At 39.5% G+C, this 14,165-nt stretch overlaps 1 protein-coding gene across 1 annotated transcript in view; it reads left to right on the forward strand.

Annotated features, from left to right (window-relative positions):
• Ell2 (elongation factor for RNA polymerase II 2) overlaps nucleotides 1–14,165 on the forward strand; it is a 62,336-nt gene that overhangs the window by 43,640 nt on the left and 4,531 nt on the right. The window contains exons 5-9 of the mRNA XM_076927009.1: nucleotides 5,631–5,890; nucleotides 9,043–9,167; nucleotides 9,325–9,409; nucleotides 10,660–11,224; nucleotides 13,222–13,288. Coding sequence (XP_076783124.1) covers nucleotides 5,631–5,890; nucleotides 9,043–9,167; nucleotides 9,325–9,409; nucleotides 10,660–11,224; nucleotides 13,222–13,288 — 1,102 coding nt within the window. The remainder of the gene's footprint in view (nucleotides 1–5,630; nucleotides 5,891–9,042; nucleotides 9,168–9,324; nucleotides 9,410–10,659; nucleotides 11,225–13,221; nucleotides 13,289–14,165) is intronic.

A 14,165-nucleotide genomic window follows, 5' to 3' on the forward strand; every position in this document is an offset into this window, starting at 1 on the left:
GACAGTTTTTTCTTCCCTTTCCTGTGGAGTGAAGTGACAAATCTCAGCCTTCTCTCTCTCTCTCTCTCTCTCTCTCTCTCTCTCTCTCTCTCTCTCTCTCTCTCTCTTTCTTCTTTCTCCTTTCTCCTTATTAAATAACTTAATTAGCTGACTATATTAATAGGCTAAATCTTAAATTATTTTTTTCAATCCATAAGATCTTTCTCCATTTGACATTTGAACTATAAAGTGTAAATTATCTGTCCCTGTTTTTAAAAGTGTTGTTTTAATCTAATATCATTTTATAAGCAATGATAATAGATTAAATGTATAGAAGACTCAAATAATCAAAATTCTTTTCCTCCTAATATAACTAGCTACAAACTCTTACCTAGATTTATTTTAAAGCTTGAAAATCAGCAAAGACTCCTATGCTTTTCCACTGATTAGTACTTAAATGTCCCCTGTGTTGGTGATATATTTTGTTAGTATGGGGACTAAGTACAATTCACTTATAGTTTATGTAACTGGCTTAGAAGGTGGGTGGGCTGGGTTGCTTACTTGCAGGGTGAAGAATCTCATCCTGTAGTTCAGGGTACCCTGGAATTTACTCTGTCGAACAGGCTGGTTTCGAGTTTGCAAACCTCCTGCCGCAACATCATAAAAGCACACTCAGATCATATGACAAACATTTCAACATCTGGAATCTCTCTGACTGTGTACATTCTAATGGTACCAGGAGTTTTAGAGCCCCTTTCTTATAGGGATTGTAATTTCCATATATCTTAGGGGTAACCCAACCTAAGTTTATCAATGATTAAATCTGAACAAAATTCTCTCTCTCTCTCTCTCTCTCTCTCTCTCTCTCTCTCTCTCTCTCTCTCTCATCAGAGCCCTACATTATCTCTGCCATTCTCAAGTGGCTCTTCATTCTTTTCCTCTCAGCTCTGTCCTCCACCCACTCACTCTCACTGTACAGTGCTCTTCTCTGATCTGAAATTCCGTCATGAACCTCCTCAGCCATTTTTCTCCAAATCACTTAACTAATGGTTCTTTTAATGTTTCTTAATGTGGCCTGCATCGCAACCTTTTAAGTATTTGTGGCGTAATCTCAGACTGCTTCTAGTTTCTCACCTCTAAGTTTAAAACCAAATAGTGTTAGTCAAAGCCAAATCAACTGTAGGGTCCCATTGGATTTTCAGTTACTTTGAGTTTTACTCTACCTGGACATGTTGCATTTGAGGTTTTTCTATTGTCTATTCTTTACCACTTGATACTTTCCTGCTGCACAGCTCAATTTGTATTTTCCTATTTTTTACAGTGCCTGGCTTACTCAGTTCTGAGTAATGTTAGTAAATCAACCTATAATGCTAATATTACTTAGTACTTATTGGGTGTACAAGGTGTATGTTAGTACTGTGTATGTAGTTCTTCATCTGACTCTCATGATTACTCCATGAAATAGGTTATAACCATTTTACACATTTTACACATCAAATTGTTGGGCTCGAAAAGAATTAATGATAATGAGCATGTTCTCATGATCAAATTGTATTCTCATTCATAGACAGCAGGAGTTACCTGTTTAGCTTATAATTGAGTGTACCGTGTAGAATAACACCAAATGTTTACGTATGCTAGGCTAGGTACCTGTAGACTTGCAGAACAAGGTTCCTTTCAATGGTATGAGCCTGGGTGGAGGCAGACAAGAGTCATGCAGGTCCTTCTGTGGTGTGGTGTGGTGTGGTGTGGCATAGTGCCAGGCTGGGCCTCTGCCAGCTGAGCTAGGCATCAAGCCAAGCTTAAGGATGAAGTCTGCTCTACTAGGAGTCTAGGGGTCACCTGGCCTAGTTTTCTGGGCTGCAAGCTTCTGAAACTCTCCTGTGGGAAACAAAGAGCAAATCCTGTTTGTCTGGAGAGGAACCAAGAATGCTTTTACTTGGACAACACGATGATTATTCTTCCACTCTGGTCCTGATGTTTCTGTCTGTAGTGAACATTTTCCATAAGAAAACGTTACTGCTGGGCAGTGGTGGCACACACCTTTAATCCCAGCACTTGGGAGGCAGAGGCAGGCAGATTTCTGAGTTTGACGCCAGCCTGGTCTATAGAGTTAAGTTCCAGGACAGCCAGGGCTACATAGAGAAACCCTGTCTAGAAAAAAACTCAAAAAAAACTCAAAAAAAAAAAAAAAAAGACATGTTACTAATCCCCACCACTTTGTTTCCTGATAGGCCAAATCTACCTCTTGACTGGTACCTAACTTCTGGAATTTTGCAAATCTTTGTATATATCGATACTTATGTAGATGTATAAAATAACCCAGCAGATCTGATATTGGTGATTCTTTTCCCAATTTCTCCACTATCCTTATTTTTGATGGATTACTATATATTTGAATGATGGAACTGGTTACTGACTACCCTAATTTTCTCAGATACTAGATAAAGAGTATCTGAACTACAAAATATCTAGTATCTGTTCTGGCACTGTTGTGCCTGATACATATATTATATATTAATACACATGTACATATATATACATATATATAATATACATATTAATATATATGTTATAGATAATATATACATACACATATATACATATATACACACATTCTCTCTCTCTGTGTGTGTGTGTGTGTGTGTGTGTGTGTGTGTGTGTGTGTGTGTGTAATAAACCTTTAAGAAAGTACCACAGGTGCCAAATGGTGCAAGCGGAAGCTACTGCATAGATTAGGTATTTAGGCAGAGTTAAAGCCATCCTTGCTCCTGTCTTTCTGATGCCCTTAACATTTCCTTTCACGCTGTTGACTCACAGCCACTGCTGAGGGATAAGTAACTTTACCATCTAGTATTACATGGAGGAACTAGAGATGAATTCATGAATGTAGCAGTGCATCAAATATAACCCCCATTTAGCCAACCCTGTTGGTTGGTCCCAACCACTGCTGCCTTATATAAAGGAGCCCAGGGAATTGATTAGCAGTTAGGTCTGGGAAGAGAATTAACTTCTCCCACAGGCTTTATTAAAAAGGGCCTTTCTGAGGCAAATGTTAAAAATAAAAATACAACTGCCCTGACTCCTTTGAACTTAGCATCTTCCCACTGCACTTTTTCTTTAGCATCTCAATTCTATTCATGTTTCTGGCAGGAAGTGCTCTTCACCTGCAGTCTCTCTCATTAATCTTGGGGGGGGGGGGGTCTCCTTCCTGATTGAATAAGCACAAAACGCTTAGAGGGACAGCAAGCAAATGGTGTTTACATGTAACTCAGTACCAGAGTTATCGGGTTATTGGATTTCAAATAGTTCATTCAACCATTTGAAAGGGACAATCACCCAATAACCAGCTGTCTGAAGGAATAATGAAGTTGGTGTATTGAGAGCAGGTACCAGAAGCCCCACCACTAGGCCTCAGTTAAGACAGCCCTGTCCCTCATCAGAATCCAATTTTTTAATCAAATATCATACTCCCTTTCCTCTTTAGGGCAAAATGAGCCTCCTTTATTTTCCTGTGCCTGCTTCTCAAGGGGAGCAAGAAAACACAGCAACCTCTGGGGCCCATTCTGAGAGCAAGGATCTGAAGTAGATCAAATAGAAACAGAATGCTGGATCTGCTCCTCCTGAACTGGCTTGAGTTCTGTCTCAATGATAGCTTTGTTGGGGTGGGGGTGGGGGGAGTTAAGCAGGTTCTTTCCTGCAGGAATTGGCCGATGGGAGGGAAGTGTGGCATTTAGAGTATTTACTAAATTATCACGACAACTGACCTTATTTTAAATTTCTGTTGAACAAAGCATGTGATGTTAATACTGTCACAGCTGAGAAATGTAGACCATAGGGTTTGAATTTAGAGATGCCCGCCCGCCCGTGTGTCCTCACTTGCTTGGACTGGCAGTCTGGCAATGTGGGAAAGTACAGACTGTGCTGACTCCTGCCCTTCTACTTGCTGTCATTCACAGTCATTAGTACTGACTCATTCTGATGGTGGAAAGCAGCCATGGCCCTGCCCTCACACAGCTTACAGCCTAATCTGAAACAACAGGAAAGCTAGGCATTTATTTATTCATAAAACCTTTCCCACCAAGAGGGACAAGTGAGATTTGGGTGTAATCACAGACCTTCCCACTGTACTAAGTAAGCATTTTACTATTTTGAGTATCTCCCACTGAAAATCCCAGATTTCTCTACTGTGAAATGGATATAAGACTCACCTTGGAAAAGATTACTGGCATGAAGCCCTTAGTATACAGAGCCTTCCCACCACCACACCCACCACACTATAATCAGTGCATGATAAATATTAGTCCTATTCCATCTGATGTTGATCTAGCATACTCTAAATTATAAAATACGTAGAAAACAGCTATAAGACTATCTTTAAAACTTTACATAAGTAAATTTAACTAGTTTTCTTATCACTAGGCAATATCCTTTAGTGTTATGTTTCTTCACTGTACAATAATTTCATCTGATATTTTCCATCACTTATGTCCCAATTGGTGACATATACCAGCTGACAGTTTCCTAGAAATGAGGTAGACTGATGCCAAAGTTGTGTCTGGGCCAGCCTGTACAGAAACACTAATGAGCAGAGTTCCTGAAGCTCATGAGACTTGCTTTTTACTTATCTGTTGTTCCTACCTTTTTAGTCTTATTCCTACTGCAGTCACCCCGTTTGATGTATTATTTCCAGTTCCCCCTCTAGGAACCAGAGGGAATGCAGTTGGACATAAGGTGTAGTAAAAAAAAAAAGTGAAGAGATTCTACTTTGGAAATTATATAGAGATCTTATCCTTCTTTCTGTCCTTTAGCAAAGAACAGTTACTGGAGGTGAATAGGATGCTCTATTTAGACAGATTTTTATAGAGTTTACTAGGTCACTTCCAACACATGTTTTCTAGAAGTTGACATCTGCCATCTGTTAGTATTCTGTACAGGTCAGTGTTGCTGACCCAAGTGACACTGCCCCCGAAGGAGCGGTGTGTGTCTTCTTGGACCACTTCCTGCCTCTCTATCTGACCTGTCTGTGTAGTATAAAGACAGATCTACTTGTCTTCTGAGAGTACATGTGTTTAGTTGGTTTGATTTTACTTTTGAAATGTGTTATTGCCTACTAAGAAGGACCATCTGGAGTGTGCTTAGTACATGCTGGTTCTGCTCCCTGGGACATCTGTGCCTATGGATTTATTATAGTAATGCCCTGGGTTAGGCAAGTATGTCTCTGTCTGAAGTCTAACATGCATTTCTTCAAGTTGTTGTAAGGCAATATTGAATCCCTGTTTCTATTCACATCTTCTCTTTTAGAAGTAATGTACATGCAGATTTAAGTCCTGTAAGTAATGCAACACAGCATTGAAATTATTTCTACCTCTCATCAAAGAATCAACAATGGAAAATTTTCTATTCTGTTGTTTGTATCACTAATTATTGTCCATGTGTAGCTAAATGGCAAAAGCACATCTATAATATTTATTTTAAGAAATAATCCTATTAGAAATACTTTCTATATGTTTCTTTAGAGTAAAAATTGAAACAAAAATGAGCCTTTTTTCTAGAAATAAAAAGTTACGTAAGTTGGGTTGTGGAAGCTTCAATACTCATTATATTACAGCACACAGATTTGTAACCATGTCTTTTCCACTGGACTTTAGGGAAAAGAGTGCAAATTCGTAAAGCACCTCAAGCCACCTCAGATGCAGTGCCTGAAAGGAAAAGGTCAATGCCCATGAACCCTGCAAATACAATTCGAAAGATGCACAGTGGCAGCAGTGTCTCTCAGAGGCCATACAGAGACAGGGTCATTCATTTACTGGCGCTAAAAGCCTACAAGAAACCTGAGCTGCTTGCCCGATTGCAGAAAGATGGTGTCAATCAAAAAGACAAGAACTCCTTGGGAGCAATTCTGCAACAGGTAAGGACAACTGAGAGAATATCTGAGTCCCTACTGTGCTTGAAATCCTGGGTTTGATCCCTAGTACCTCATAAACAGGATATGCCTATAATAGCACTCAGGAGATGGAGGCCCGAGAATCATCACAAGATCAGGCTCATCCTTAGCTAGAACAGTGAGTTATAGCCTCCGTAGGGTCCTTTCTTAAAAACAACAAACCCTCTGCCTATTCTTGTCATTAATATTGTCACTATTTTTGAGACAGGGAATTTTCATGTAGAAATAAAATTCTTGAATATTATTAAGTTAGGACATCTTGGGTTGTTTTGTTTTTTAGATGGGGTTTTCCTTTGTGATGCTCTTGCCTTAGCCTCCTGAGTGCTGACAGTGTTGGTATGTGCCACTATGCCATCTAACAGTTTCATTAAAAGCTGGTTGAAATGTGAGCATTTGTCCAAAATTTCACTAAGAACTGGGGAAGTTTTGTTGTTTGCTTTAGGCTTCCATCACCTCACTTATCACCTAAGTTTAACTGGTGAATAGAAGCAAACTTGTATGACACCCTCTGTTAATCGTTAGTTGGCATAAGGCATAATACCCTGTCCTAGTAAATCATTTAGAATAATACTTCATGACTTCCATATTTTTTGAAGCCCTTATTACTTCATATCTTTTGGCCATTGTACATGCCAAGACCAGTCAGTTGTTTTCTTTACGGGATATGAGAATTTCAGGATTAGATATGATTAGTTAGTTACCTTATAATCACAAGGTGCACTTCGAAGTAGGTGTTGGTTTTCATTAAAAAAATATCAGGTGGTAAGTATAAAGTAACATTCAGATCCGTCATAAATGTATTCCCTCTATTATTTTTTTCTAAAGAGTAATGACATTTCCAGAATTTTAAAATTATATACTTTATCTGATACTAAAGAAATAACAGTTTTAAGTCTATTTCATTCGTTATTATCTTACATCCAAAACACAATACTAAAGGTTATGAAGGAGTAGAATCATTGTCTGCAGGTTGGGATTAGCAAGTCCCTCAGTCACTTGGGACAGTCTTTATTCAACCCATTAAAATGAAAAGCAGAAGACAAGGAGAGTTACCATTTCTGGGAGCCAGCCTGGTAGAAGAGATGGAGACTAAATCCCAGAAGACATTGCAGACCAGAGATAAAGAGAGACATTTTATTTTGAGTTAGCTGGGAAGTGACACTGGTGTTTAAGCAAGAATATGCTATAATCTGGTCTATACTCTCAATAAGACCACTCATTTTTATGGCAAGAATGGCTTGGGGGCCAGGTGGGAACAGAAGAGAAAGACAACTGAGTCTGCTGCAGAAACCCAGCTCTGACACGCTGGCGGCTTGGTGTGCTGGAGGTGTTTTCATGTGGGAAAAGCCTGGCTAACAGAAATGAGGAAGGAAAATGTGGAGGCTGTGCTTATGAGTTGGCTTTGCTTAGAGCAGTTCAGTGGATGTTGAACTACTGACTAGAGAAGTACAGAAAAGGGATGGGTGTAAGGGCCGTGGATGGCTGGTTCTACACAGGTTCTATTTGGAATTGTGGCTTAGACATATCTAATAGCTGTCAGTAGGTATTCAGAAAACATTTAGGGTTGGAGCCATTTAGGGGTTAGCCTGTAAACTGGGCATTGTAAATCTATCAGTTGAGTGAACTCATCTTAGGAAGGAGAACAACAAAGAAAACAGGGTAGAAGGCAGTTATTGAGCACATTCCCATATAAAGGCATGAGCAGAGGATGCTTAAGAAAGAAAGGCCCTGAGGGAGGGAAGTGGCCAGGAGGCTGTCCCCAGAGGACCACAGGAGGAAACTGTGGTGGGGATGTGGAGTTAACCTGTATGTTGTCAGATAAAATAGAAAAAGAAAACTATTGTTCTCTATAGTCCACTTCAAAAAGAAGTCCAGTTGCATCTCATATTCATTTATTTATAAAGTTGAAAGACTGACTTATGGCAACATTAATATTAAATTAGTATTCATATGTGACACACACTATTAAATCTGATAGCACTTTTAAAAAGACACACTAAAAAATCACATTACCAAAAAGACAATTCCCAGACTTACAGGCACACATACCTTCTTCCTAGCCTTACATATTTCCATCAGTGTGTAGGAGGGAGACTTACTGAATGGGCTGAGGAAGGAGGACACGCGAAGTAAACTAAAACTCACCTACAATATAAGGATACAAACTATGAAACTGTCAGTAAAATAACTCTGGTTTAGCATAATCCCATAGATGTGTGTAGTAAGTAGGTTATTGAACTGGACATTGTAGGAATTGTAATAAAGAGGTTGGAAAATATTACACTTGGGGAAAAGCCCTCTAACAGATATATAAGGAACCTTTAGTTTGTGACTTAGTTTTATTGGTTTGAGGGGATTTCAAGGACCTTGAATAAATAGCTCTTCAGGAAAGCTGGAAGATATAAGAAATAAACTTGCTTATCAAAAAAGAAATAAAAGACAAGATGATCAAAGTTATTAGTAATTGTACAGACGCTTTCTGCTGTAACAATTGTAACAATGTAACAATTGTAACAATGGCTGAGAACTTGTAACTTACCATTGGGGTCCTTTTTTTTTTTTTTCTGTTTAAATAGAAGTGGTCAGGGATTTTTCTCTGTGACTCAGCAACACTGGACATGGCTGAGTAGGTGAAAGGCCTTGCTCTGCAAGCCTGGTGAATTGAGTTGGTCCTCAGAACCCATATGAAGGCAGGAGAAAAGCCATGTATTAGCTTACAAAATTATATACATACAAAAATCAAATATTAAGGTAAACATATAGGAAAGAACATAAGGATTTTTGTCTTCAGAAACTAGAGTCCTTCACTTGGTATTTTCCAGTTCCATCTATTTTCCTGCAAATTTCATTTTTCATAACAACCGAGTGAGCTCCTACTCTGCACACATGTGCATATCTGCCCCACAGTTTGCTATCTATTCTTTAACAGAAGATGAGCGGCAAGGCTGTCTTCATGTCTATGCTGCGATGAGTAGGGTAAGAATAAAGACATGGTGTCTCTCAGGTAGAATGGAGGACCCTTTGGGTAGATTACAGGAGGGTCATAAAAAAGCTTTATGTAGCCTGTCTTCTATAGCCAACAAAAATGCTCATGCGTTGTTCATACCCTGTTCCAGGTGGCCAATCTGAATCCTAAGGACCTCTCCTATACCTTAAAGGATTATGTATTTAAGGAGCTCCAGCGAGACTGGCCAGGTTACAGTGAGACAGACAGACAGACATTGGATTCGGTGCTCTCTAGGTAAGTTTCCATTTTGTCTTTAAAAAATGGTGCAAATAAGTAATATTCTGGTCAGTGTTGTTTTCCTGTTGAGGTGGAAACAAGAAGCAAGGATACCTTTGTGTTATGTGTATTTTAGAGTTCGCTTTATTACCTGGAAAATGTGTTTCCTTTACAGAAAGCTAAATCCATCTCAGAATGCTGGTTCTAGCCGGTCAGAGTCTCCCATGTGTTCCAGCAAAGATGCTGCCTCATCTCCTCAGGTATGCCAGGAAGCTATGAAAGCACGGCCTGCCATACAGCTCAGAGCACTTAACTCTCTGATTGTGAGGGAGGGGAACTTAACAGATCACCTGCCTTTGAGTCATCTCTGTGTGACATCTCATACAGTTTTTGTGTCCTGGGTGCTTTGGGCTGATCCTGGTACAGACCTCTCTGCCTACCCCAGTACTATTAACACAGTACCTCCTTTCTTTGTACCCTACTCTGAAGAACTAGGGGAAAGCAGACAGATGTGTGGAGAATACAAGCAAGAGACTAGCTATGAGTCAAAGTGCTCAGAACCTCCTGTGAGGAAGTCAGCAGGAGAACAGGAGCAGGTCCATCTTTGAAGACTGTTTCCATACCTTCAACTATGGCTGCTTCTAAACTGATCAAATTCCACACTGGGCACTAAAATGAAAACAGAATGAACTAATGGATTAACTATTATATTCTTTTAAATACTAATACAAAATATGTAACCATGGCTTGTATGTTTATGCTTTTCAACTGTTCATTTTCCTTTATAACTTATATAATGTTATTGTGATAATATATCAAGGTTTTTAAAGTATGTCTACTTCATTTCAATGAGCCAGTTAGGAAAATTTAGTTTACAACATTGTGAACATATATGTACAGTGAAAAACTAAAATGGCATTCGAGCAATTATCATTAGCTGAGTCTAAATGATGGGCTCGTCCACACGGTGACGGTTAAAATGATAAGCGACCACAAACATATTCACAACTGGAGCATTTTAGTCAATTACCTTACTAGTGCTCACAGAGTTAGCTGGTACAGACTGCTTTCTCCTCTCATCTGCTAAACTAGGCCAACCGCAGCTCGCCTTGAGGGTGCTTGCTTCTACTTAGCTAAGGGGCAGGAGAAGATCACACATGGGAAAAAGCCCTTTAACAGATACCTGAGGAACCTTTAGTTTGTGGCTTAGTTTATTGGTTTGAGAGGATTTGCCTTGACCGGTCTAATGTACATAAATCAGAATAGTCTCTGCGGTTTAGATAGCCTGAAAGATCTAAAAACTCTATCTGGCACTGTTCTTCTATTCTGCTTTTGACAGAGGAACTAAAATTAGATTTACGTTTGGTTTGGGGTTCTTAGAAGTGTGTGTGTGTGTGTGTGTGTGTGTGTGTGTGTGTGTGTGTGTGTGTAGTGTTGTTGGTTGTGGTTTCATTTTGACTGAGCTTTGACTAAGCTGTCAAATCTTATCCTTTTCTTCCCCAACCTTCAGAAACGACCTTTGGATTCAGATTTCATTGATCCTTTAATGAACAAAAAAGCTCGAATATCTCACCTGACAAACAGAGTCCCACCAACACTAAATGGCCATTTGAATCCCACCAGTGAAAAATCTTGTGCAGGCCTCCTACCGCCTCCTGCAGCTGCTGCCATCCCCACCCCCTCGACACCACTGCCTTCAACCCACCTGCCGGTCTCCAATCCTCCCCAGACTGGAAATTCCAACTCCAATTCCCCTAGCACTCCAGAGGGCCGGGGGACTCAGGACCTGCCTGTCGACAGTTTTATTCAAGACGGTAGCATCTTTGAGGACCAGCAAGACAAATATACCTCAAGGACTTGTCTGGAAACATTACCCCCTGGCTCAGCTCTGCTAAAGTGCCCAAAGCCCATGGAAGAAGAGCATCCAGTGTCTCACAAAAAGTCCAAAAAGAAGTCTAAAAAACACAAGGAAAAGGACCAAATAAAGAAACATGAGACCGTGGAGGAAAAGGAGGAAGACCTTCAGAGAGAAGAAACTGCCAAGCTGAGTAACGACAGTCCAAATCCCAATGAAGGTATTTTACATTTGTTTAGATGGGGGGGGGGGGGAGATCATGCTATTTTTTTCTTTCACCTTGTAACTATCACTTTAGTCTTTCTTTAGCCAAATATTAAACATGACTTCTATGTGCATATTTATACTGGCATTTTAAAATGGCCTTACCATTCTCCAAAGACTGTTCTTTTCCTTCCCCCATAATGCACAACATCCATATAACAGGTACATGCCATTTTTTAATTGATTTAAACAGATACACAATAGGCAATAGAAATATCTGTTCCCTCAAGGAAGCAAGAAGCATTCCTGCTATAATTAAGATTAGTACAGAAAGACTGTCAAATTCTTTGTAAAAATTCTTTGGTCATTTGCAATAAAAGTAATTTACTTCAGGTTCCTGGCTGTTACTAGCTTGGTAGAGATAAGGATGGTTTGGTTAGTAAACTGACATCATTTGTTAGTCAGCTCTTGTTCCTAACACTGAACACCTGCAATTGTGAGGTTTAATTGACCATTTCTTCCATAGAGTAGATGCTCTCACTGTCCTCCCCTATTACATTTTTAGAAGAGGAGTTGTAGTAAGATACAGTTGACCCGGATTGGATGTATTCTATGGCAATGCATATTCTGTAAATCAGCATAACTAAAGAATGGTCAGGGTATAAGTTAATTCCCCACCTACACTACTCTTTGGACTTAAATATGTCAAGTCAGGATAAGCCATAAAGTAAAATATCATGTTTAAAGTTAATAAGCCAGATTCTTGTTACCTCTGCTTTCTATACTTCTACCCTCACGATGACTCAAGAAGATGGGTTCTAGTGTGCTGAGACCTCTGATAGAAACTTGTGTTCTCTGGGGTACAGACCTGGGTAAACCTGTATCTTTAAATCCTTTTTTGGGTTGTTTTGTTTGTGGGTTTTTTTTTTTTTTTTTTTTTTTTTTTTTTTTTTTTTTTTTTTTTTTTTTGTGGTATGTAGGAAAACTTATTAGAGTCAAGTATGATCTTCACAGTGGAGGGCAGAGCCAAACCCTCAGTATCTGGTGAACTGTTCTGATATCTAGGGCAAAGACCAAGGATTCTAGACTTGATGCTCTGCCTTGAACACTCTCCTGTGGCCACAGCCAAGTCAAATCTATATAGGTGAACAATAAACCTGCTGACTCTATGTAATTTATTTAGTGTATTTTACCTTTTAAAAGATTGATTAATTGTTAGATATTCACATTTACTTTGTAGTGAACATATGTTTTGCCAGCAAGTTAGAGTTAGAATTATTAAGGGTGCCTTGAATTTTTAAAAAACGAAAAAAAATTAATAAATTGTCTAAACATAGCCCCCTGGAAGCTGTGTGTTAAGCAATATAATACTGGGAATTTTCCCACTTTTAACAGCATAGCCATGAGTGGCTATAGCATTTTTTCTTGTTTACCCTTAACTCATCTGTCTAGTGCTGTGAGACCCATAGGTTAGAGGAGGATGCACCACTTTCATTAATGCCTTGTGAATCAATGGAAAAACTTCCTACCTATACCACTACCTGACTAAAAGTGTGACACCAAAAACAGTGCCACCCAGGCAGCCTGCTCCCAGACTTTTTTGTTTCTTCTTTGCCTTGGTTGATTCCCAGGAAAAGTAGGTGCTGATTTAAAATTTGTATCTACTCCTTTGTCTGGCTGCATCTGCCACCACAGTCTTTGAATTGCCAGTCAGATGCCACAAGTGTTGAGGAAAGAATAGAAGACTGACCTTGGGTTAAGATAGAATTCCTTTATTGTGCAGACACTGCAGTAGCCAGGGTGCTTTAAATGCCTGGCATCAGCCCTGCTGGCGCTGGGCGCAGGCTTCCTTTGTTTGTGCTCCATTGTAGTCCTTGCTTGCTTGCTGTTGCTTATTGAGGTGGAAGAAAAGAATTTGAGGAAGAGTGTTCCAGATGTTTCTAATGTATTTTAAAGTTAGAGGCATTTGATAACCATACTGGTTAATGAACGCTTTGATTTTTCCCTTCACAGGAGTTAAAGAAGAGTGCACGACCTCCATGGAGCCTTCTTCAACAATTGAACTCCCAGATTATTTGATGTAAGTTTTCTGTCTTCCAATGGAGAGAGCTGTTTAATTTTAGAAAGTGTGCAAATTCTTATCCCATAATTTGCAAATCAAAAAAAAGTAAGAAATTCCAGAAATAGAGTCCTGGAGCCACCTCTGCAATTGAAAGGCTGCCACTGAGCCTGCTGTCCCAGATCCACTGTCTGCAGGAGCAACTTGTGCCTCCCTTGTGCATGGCAGTGCTCATTGGCTTTTAAGTATAGAGAAGCTTGTCCTTTGTTCCAGAGCCAGGGTGAACATCTGAGTCTTCAAAGCTGACAGTCTGTCAGTGCACAGCCTCTAGAGGGGCCCAGAAGGCTCTCTGGGCTTGAACCTCAGCACTAAACAATGCACAGCATGCATTGTTTGTTTCTATGTAAATAAAGGTCTTTTTTCTCAAATTAATTTTAAAAGAAAAGAATAGTAAAGTTGGTTCATTTCCCTTTAGTACCAGGTGTAAGTGTTTCTTGTGACGACAAGTTGCTACGTGCCAAGCTGGGAATATTTGTGTAACTGCTTATCACAGAAATTATAACTTGGACTTATAATTCTAGCTTTTTCATACAATAAAAGGCTTCTGTAAGAAGAAAATAGTAAACTTGCAAGTGCCTGGAAGAGTGGAGCATGGAAAATCTAAAAGCTCTGATAGCAGAAGGCTATCAAAGTGAAACAAATGTGCACGAAATAGCTAGAACAAAGAACATGAAGCTAGAACCTGAGCTTAGTGCTGCCTCATACTGGACCAAGTTAGGCTATGCTTTTAACCTTTGATTCTTGCAAAGGTTAAAAGCATAGCCTAACGCTGTGCTTCTACTTAACCCCAGTGTGACAGCTACAGTTGCGGGAGAATGAGAAAGCAGGATGATGGTAG

This window comes from Arvicanthis niloticus, chromosome 29 (assembly GCF_011762505.2).
Source record: "Arvicanthis niloticus isolate mArvNil1 chromosome 29, mArvNil1.pat.X, whole genome shotgun sequence".
Taxonomy (NCBI): domain Eukaryota; kingdom Metazoa; phylum Chordata; class Mammalia; order Rodentia; family Muridae; genus Arvicanthis; species Arvicanthis niloticus.